This window comes from Budorcas taxicolor, chromosome 18, assembly GCF_023091745.1.
Source record: "Budorcas taxicolor isolate Tak-1 chromosome 18, Takin1.1, whole genome shotgun sequence".
Classification (NCBI taxonomy): Eukaryota; Metazoa; Chordata; class Mammalia; order Artiodactyla; family Bovidae; genus Budorcas; species Budorcas taxicolor.
Window position 1 is genome coordinate 59,982,185 of NC_068927.1, and position 8,567 is coordinate 59,990,751.

At 40.4% G+C, this 8,567-nt stretch overlaps 1 protein-coding gene across 1 annotated transcript; it reads left to right on the plus strand.

Annotated features, from left to right (window-relative positions):
* Positions 1-5,668: 5,668 nt before the first annotated feature.
* Positions 5,669-7,622, plus strand: LOC128063522 (endogenous retrovirus group K member 9 Env polyprotein-like). The gene has a single exon (XM_052656300.1). The coding sequence runs from the start codon at positions 5,669-5,671 to the stop codon at positions 7,547-7,549; it is 1,881 nt and encodes a 626-aa protein (XP_052512260.1). The 3' UTR covers positions 7,550-7,622.
* The last annotated feature ends 945 nt before the right edge of the window (positions 7,623-8,567 follow it).

The following is an 8,567-nucleotide window of genomic DNA, read 5'->3' on the forward strand; positions in this document are numbered from 1 at the left end:
AGGTTATTTGTTAGATAAGTGCGGGGGACTGCCCGTGAAGGGTTAAGTCTTGGGAGCTGCTCGGCAGGTATGCAGAGCCTTAGGCATGTTCCTAAGCTCCCTGTCCCGCCCCCCTGAAGAATTTTTATAGCCCTTAAGGCTCCAAGATGTCTTGTTCCTGCAACATGTCATAGAAGATAGATTATCTTATTGTACTCTGTACATAATGGTAAGGGTCTGGTGATTGTATCCTGAGATTAAAAAACAATCCTGTACATGTCTTAAGTCACGTACATTATCCTATAAATACTGTAGCCTAATAAAGAAAGGCATCAGCCATTTTTGGTCTGATCCTCTCAACCCCATCTTTTGTCTCTGTCTTATTTTTCTTAGCGGGGACACTCCGTTCTCTCCCTGTGCAGGTGCAAATCTTGCTTGTGCTGGCCGTGGCAGGTGGCGCCCAACGTGGGGCAGCTCGACAGTTTTCCTCGCCACTACTCTTATTAAGCTAAAAAGAGTGAGTATATAAGTATACTAGTGATTTAAATTAAGGAGGAGTAGTAAGGTATATAGTTGAGAGTATAAATATGGGACAGACGCATAGTCGTCAATTGTTTGCACATATGTTATCTGTAATGTTAAAACACCGGGGAATTACTATTTCCAAACCTAAATTAATCAATTTTCTTTCATTTATTGAGGAAGTTTGCCCTTGGTTCCCCAGAGAAGGCACAGTAAGTTTAGAGACGTGGAAGAAGGTAGGGGAACAAATTCGGACTCATTATACTTTACATGGCCCTGAAAAGGTTCCTGTAGAAACTTTATCCTTTTGGACACTAATTCGCGATTGCCTGGACTTTGATAATGATAAATTAAAACGTTTAGGAAATTTATTAAAACAGGAAAAAAATCCTCTTCATGTTCCTGATTCGGAGCCCAGGTATGCTGTTCCCGAGGGAATTGAAGGTGACCCTCCATTTTGTAACATATCGCGTCCTTCGGATAATGATGATTCACTTTCCTCCACAGATGAGGCGGAATTAGACGAAGGGGCTGCTAAATACCATCAAGAAGATTGGGGTTTTTTGGCACAAGAAAAGGGGGCGTCAACATCTAAAGATGATTTGGTTGAATGTTTAAAAAACCTCACTGTTGCTTTACAGAACTCAGAAATTAAGCTTCCTAGTAACAACTCAAAATCCCCTTCTGCTCCGCCTCTTCCCCCTGCCTATGCTCCTTCCGTTGTTGCTGGTCTCGATCCCCCTCCGGGGCCTCCTCCTCTGCCATCTGAAATTGTGTCTCCACTACAAAAGGCATTGAGACAAGCACAACGACTTGGTGAGGTTGTCTCCGATTTTTCTCTTGCTTTTCCTGTCTTTGAACATAACAACCAGCGTTTCTATGAAGCGCTGCCTTTCAAACAATTAAAAGAGTTAAAGATTGCTTGCTCACAATATGGTCCTACCGCTCCATTCACTGTTGCTATGATAGAAAATTTGGGTACTCAGAATCTACCCCCAAATGATTGGAAACAAATAGCTAGAGCTTGTCTTTCGGGGGGAGATTATTTATTATGAAAATCTAAATATGTTGAACAGTGTGCTCGTATAGCCGATGTTAATCGGCAACAAGGTATACAAACCTCCTACAAAATGTTGACTGGTGAAGGCGCTTTCCAGGCTACTAATACTCAACTTAATTTCTTACCTGGTGCATATGCACAAATATCAAATGCAGCCCGACAGGCATGGAAAAAACTCCCTAGCTCCAGTACTAAGACAAAAGATCTTTTAAAAGTCTGACAGGGACCTGATGAGCCTTATCAGGACTTCGTGGCACGACTCTTAGATACTATAGGTAAGATAATGTCAGATGAAAAGGCTGGGATGGTATTAGCAAAACAATTGGCTTTTAAAAACGCTAACTCTGCCTGTCAAGCTGCTGTACGACCTTATCGAAAGAAGAGAGATCTGTCTGATTTTATTCGCATTTGTGCTGACATTGGACCCTCCTATATGCAAGGCATTGCCATGGCAGCGGCATTACAAGGAAAAAGCATTAAGGAGGTACTTTTTCAGCAACAAGCCAAGAACAAGAAAGGATATCAAAAGTCAGGTAATTCGGGTTGTTTTGTTTGTGGTCAACCTGGCCATCGGGCTGCAATGTACCCCCCAAAACAACAAATTCCTATTAACACTCCTAATTTATGCCCACAATGTAAAAAGGGGAAACATTGGGCCCGAGATTGTCGTTCTAAAACGGATGTTCAAGGTAATCCTTTACCCCCGGTTTCGGGAAACTGGGTGAGGGGCCAGCCCCTGGCCCCAAAACAATGTTATGGGGCAACACTGCAGGTTCCCAAAGAACCATTGCAGACCTCTATCGAGCCACAAGAGGCAGCGCAGGATTGGACCTCTGTGCCACCTCCTACACAGTATTAACTCCCGAGATGGGGGTTCAAACCCTTGCCACGGGAGTGTTTGGGCCTTTACCTCCAGGAACTGCTGGACTGCTTTTGGGGCGCAGCAGTGCGTCTTTAAAAGGAATACTTATTCATCCTGGCGTAATTGACTCTGATTATACAGGAGAGATAAAAATATTAGCCTCCGCTCCTAACAAAATCATTGTAATCAATGCAGGACAACGTATAGCTCAACTCCTTTTAGTTCCGTTAGTTATACAAGGAAAAACAATTAACCGAGACCATCAGAAAAAAGGTTTCGGGTCCTCTGACGCCTATTGGGTCCAAAATGTTACCGAGGCACGACCAAAATTTGAACTACACATTAATGGTAAGCTTTTCCGCGGAGTGCTTGATACAGGGGCTGATATTAGTGTTATTTCTGAAAAACACTGGCCTATTACATGGCCTAAACAAATAGCCATTTCCACTCTTCAAGAAATTGGCCAAACTACTAATCCAGAACAAAGTTCGTCCCTTCTTACTTGGAAGGATAAAGACGGCCATACGGGCCAATTTAAACCTTATATTCTGCCCCATCTTCCAGTTAATCTATGGGGGCGTGATATATTAAGCAAAATGGGTGTATATTTATATAGTCCTTCACCCACCGTAACAGATTTAATGTTAGATCAGGGTTTACTCCCCAACCAAGGTTTAGGTAAACAACATCAAGGCATCATTTTACCCCCTGATTTAAAATCTAATCAAAGTCAAAAGGGCTTGGGGTGTTTTCCCTAGGGACCTCTGATTCTCCTGTGACACATGCCAATCCTATTGATTGGAAATCTGAGGAACCGGTATGGGTTGATCAGTGGCCCCTAACACAAGAAAAACTTTCTGCCGCACAACAGCTGGTGCAGGAACAGCTGAGACTTGGGCATATTGAACCCTCTACCTCTGCATGGAATTCCCCAATTTTCATTATTAGAAAAAAATCGGGAAAATGGAGATTGCTACAAGACCTTCGCAAGGTAAATGAAACGATGATGCATATGGGAGCCCTACAACCCGGGTTACCCACCCCTTCCGCTATACCTGACAAATCCTTTATCATTATTATAGATTTAAAAGATTGTTTTTACACTATTCCTCTTGCACCCCAAGATTGTAAAAGATTTGCCTTTAGTTTGCCCTCTGTTAATTTTAAAGAGCCTATGCAACGCTATCAATGGAGAGTCCTTCCACAAGGAATGACTAATAGCCCTACGCTGTGTCAAAAGTTTGTTGCCGCAGCGTTGGCTCCCGTTCGTCAGCTTTTTCCTCAGGTATATTTAATTCATTATATGGATGATATATTACTAGCTCATGCTGACGAACATCTATTGTATCAAGCTTTTTCTATTCTAAAACAGCACTTGAGTTTTAATGGTCTTGTCATAGCTGATGAAAAAATTCAAACTCACTTTCCCTATAATTATTTGGGCTTCTCCTTATATCCTCGGGCTTATAGCACTCAATTAGTTAAGTTACGGACTGATCATTTAAAAACTCTAAACGATTTTCAAAAGCTCCTGGGAGATATTAATTGGATACGCCCTCATTTAAAATTACCCACTTACACCTTGCAACCATTATTTGACATCCTTAAAGGTGACTCTGACCCTGCGTCACCCCAAACACTTTCTTTAGAAGGACGATCAGCCTTACAATCAATAAAAGAAGCTATTAGACAACAACAGATTACTTATTGTGATTACCAACGATCATGGGGTCTGTATATACTTCCCACCCCTCGAGCACCCACAGGGGTTCTTTATCAAGATAAACCTTTGCGATGGATATATCTATCGGCTACTCCAACTAAACATTTGCTCCCATACTATGAGCTTGTTGCAAAAGTTGTAGCAAAAGGACGTCATAAAGCCATCCTATATTTCGGTATGGAACCCCCTTTCATTTGTATTCCTTATGCTTTGGAACAACAAGATTGGCTTTTTCAATTTTCAGATAATTAGTCTATAGTGTTCGCAAATTACCCGGGATGGATTACTCATCATTATCCTTCTGATAAATTGCTACAATTTGCTAGCTTTCATGCCTTTATTTTTCCAAAAATAGTTCGCCGACAACCCATTCCAAAAGCGACACTTATATTTACAGATGGATCTTCTAATGGTACTGGTGCTTTAATTATTAACCATCAAACCTATTATGCACATACCAGTTTCTCCTCTGCCCAGGTTGTAAAATTATTTGCAGTCCATCAAGCATTGCTGACTGTACCCACTTCCTTCAATTTATTTACAGACAGCTCCTATGTGGTCGGTGCTTTACAGATGATTAGAACTGTTCCAATTATCGGCACAACCTCTCCTGAAGTTCTTAACTTATTTACATTAATTCAACAGGCCCTTCACCGTCGTCAATACCCGTGTTTTTTTAGACATATTCGTGCGCATTCCACCCTTCCTGGTGCCCTGGTACAAGGCAATCACACTGCGGACGTTCTTACTAAACAGGTGTTTTTTCAATCGGCTATTGATGCAGCCCAAAAATCTCATAATTTACATCACCAAAATAGTCATTCTTTACGGTTACAATTTAAGATTTCCCGTGAAGCTGCACGACAAATCGTAAAATCTTGCTCTACCTGTCCTCAATTTTTTGTTCTCCCCCAATATGGAATCAACCCTCGGGGTTTACGCCCTAATCATCTCTGGCAAACAGATGTCACTCACATTCCTCAATTTGGACGTCTTAAATATGTTCATGTCTCTATCGACACTTTTTCCCATTTTCTCATGGCCTCCCTTCATACTGAAAAATCAACTCGTCATTGTATTCAACATTTGCTCTTTTGCTTTTCTATTTCAGAAATCCCACACACCCTTAAAACAGATAATGGACCTGGTTATACTAGCCGCTCTTTCCAACGTTTTTGTCTTTCTTTTCAAATTCATCATAAGACAGAAATTCCATATAATCCACAGGGACAAGGTATTGTAAAACGAGCCCATCAACGCCTTAAACATCAATTATTAAAACAAAAAAAGGGGAATGAACTGTATAGCCCCTCACCGCATAACGCCTTAAATCATGCTCTTTTTGTTCTAAACTTTTTAACTTCAGACGCAGAAGGCAATTCAGCAGCCCAACGTTTTTGGGGAGAACGGTCTTCATGCAAAAAACCACTTGTACGATGGAAAGATCCACTTACCAATTTGTGGTATGGGCCAGACCCTGTATTAATATGGGGACGGGGACATGTTTGTGTTTTTCCACAGGATGCCGAAGCACCGCGCTGGATCCCGGAGAGGCTGGTACGCGCGACGGAGGAACTCCCTGACATATCAAATGCACCGCATGACATTGGGCGAGCCCACGAGTGAGCTGCCTACCCAAAGGCAGATTGAGGCATTGATGCGATATGCTTGGAATGAGGCTCATGTACAACCTCCAGTGACACCTACAAATATATTGATCATGTTATTATTATTGTTACAGCGGATACAAAACGGAGCGGCTACGGCTTTTTGGGCATACATTCCTGACCCGCCTATGATTCAATCATTAGGATGGGATAAAGAAATAGTACCTGTCTATGTCAACAACACAAGTCTTTTAGGAGGAAAATCAGACACTCATATTTCCCCTCAGCAAGCCAATATCTCCTTTTATGGTCTTACTACGCAATATCCTATGTGCTTTTCTTATCAATTACAACATCCTCACTGTATACAGGTGTCAGCTGATATATCCTATCCTCGAGTGACTATTTCTGGCATTGATGAAAAAACCGGAAAAAGATCGCACCGTGACGGAACTGGACCTCTCGACATTCCGTTTTGTGACAAACATCTAAGCATCCGCATAGGAATAGACACTCCTTGGACTTTATGTCGAGCCCGGGTTGCGTCGGTGTACAACATCAACAATGCCAATACCACCTTTTTATGGGATTGGGCACCTGGGGGAAAACCTGATTTTCCTGAATATCGAGGACAGCATCCACCCATTCTCTCTGTAAACACTGCTCATATATATCAAACAGAACTGTGGAAACTTTTGGCTGCTTTTGGTCATGGCAATAGTCTATATTTACAACCTAATATCAGTGGGAGTAAATATGGTAATGTAGGAGTTACGGGGTTTTTATATCCCCGAGCTTGTGTCCCTTACCCATTCATGTTGATACAAGGCCATGTGGAAATAACATTGTCATTGAATATTTATCATTTAAATTGTTCTAATTGCATACTTACCAATTGCATAAGAGGTGTTGCAAAAGGAGAACAAGTTATAATAGTAAAACAACCTGCTTTTGTAATGTTACCAGTTGAAATAACTGAAGCTTGGTATGACGAGACTGCTTTAGAATTGCTACAACGCATTAACACGGCTCTTAGCCGCACTGAAAGAAGTGTGAGCCTGATTGTTCTGGGTATAGTATCTTTAATCACCCTTATAGCAACTGCTGTTACCGCTTCTGTATCTCTAGCACAATCCATTCAAGCTGCTCATACTGTAGATTCCTTGTCATATAACGTTACTAAAGTAATGGGAACACAAGAAGATATAGATAGAAAAATAGAAGATAGATTATCAGCTTTATATGATGTGGTTAGAGTTCTAGGGGAACAAGTTCAGAGCATTAGCTTTCGCATGAAAATTCAATGTCATGCTAATTATAAATGGATTTGTGTTACAAAAAAGGCTTATAATGCATCTGACTTTCCGTGGGATAAGGTGAAGAAACATCTACAAGGAATTTGGTTTAACACTAATGTTTCTCTAGATCTATTGCAATTACATAATGAAATTCTTAATATTGAAAATTCTCCTAAAGCTACTCTAAATATAGCTGATACTGTTAACAATTTTTTACAAAATTTATTTTCTAACTTCCCTAGCCTGCATTCACTGTGGCGAAGCATAATTGCTGTGGGCGCGGTTTTGACTGTTGTGCCTATCGTGATTTGTTTGGCTCCTTGTTTTATTCGTAGTATTGTTAAAAAATTTTTACATGTGAAAATTCTGATACATAAAAACATGTTGCAACACCGACATCTTATGGAGCTTTTAAAAAATAAAGAGAGGGGAGCTGCGGGGGACTGCCCGTGCAGGGTTAAGTCTTGGGAGCTGCTCGGCAGGTATGCAGAGCCTTAGGCATGTTCCTAAGCTCCCTGTCCCGCCCCCCTGAAGGATTTTTATAGCCCTTAAGGCTCCAAGATGTCTTGTTCCTGCAACATGTCATAGAAGATAGATTATCTTATTGTACTCTGTACATAATGGTAAGGGTCTGGTGATTGTATCCTGAGATTAAAAAACAATCCTGTACATGTCTTAAGTCACGTACATTATCCTATAAATACTGTAGCCTAATAAAGAAAGGCATCAGCCATTTTTGGTCTGATCCTCTCAACCCCATCTTTTGTCTCTCTCTTATTTTTCTTAGCGGGGACACTCCGTTCTCTCCCTGTGCAGGTGCAAATCTTGCTTGTGCTGGCCGCGGCAGATAAGCTTGTTTTGGATTATTTACCACTATATTACTTATTTTAAGTATTAATTTATATACAGTAATGATGTAGATACTATATGTAGATTATGTGTAATAAGTATGTGGAAAATATGTCTGATATGTTTCTCTTCAGTTACAGTCAGTATGTATATGCTTTGGGTTCATGGTCATGAGATTAGCCATTTTTTAAGAGCTAACTTAAGTTTACACAACCTGAGTGGTTTTGTCATACACTGTTTGAAATGAGGCTACCCTAAAATCAGTTTGAATTTTATGTGAACATACTTTCTTTATTAAAGAATCCTATTTCTTTAATGTTTCTCAAAATTTGAAGATCGTGGTTGGGAAGTTTCATAACTACATTCAGTGTAAGTGTTATTTTTGGTATAATATGTTTTCAACATAAAATATTTATTTATGAGTTATAATTAATAACATACCTATGATTTTTTGTATTTTGTAGATATCTCTCCCATACATATTATCAAGAAATTACAATGAAAGGAGAACACTAACTCAACAGATACATTCCAAACAGTGATTTTGGGAAGACATGAAAGCCCTGGAGTCAAAGATTTCTACTTAAGGGAAATCCGAGGCAGTATGCTTGAGTTTGAGTGTCAGTGGAGAGATGACGAAAGAAATTACAAAGCAGTGCTTGTAACC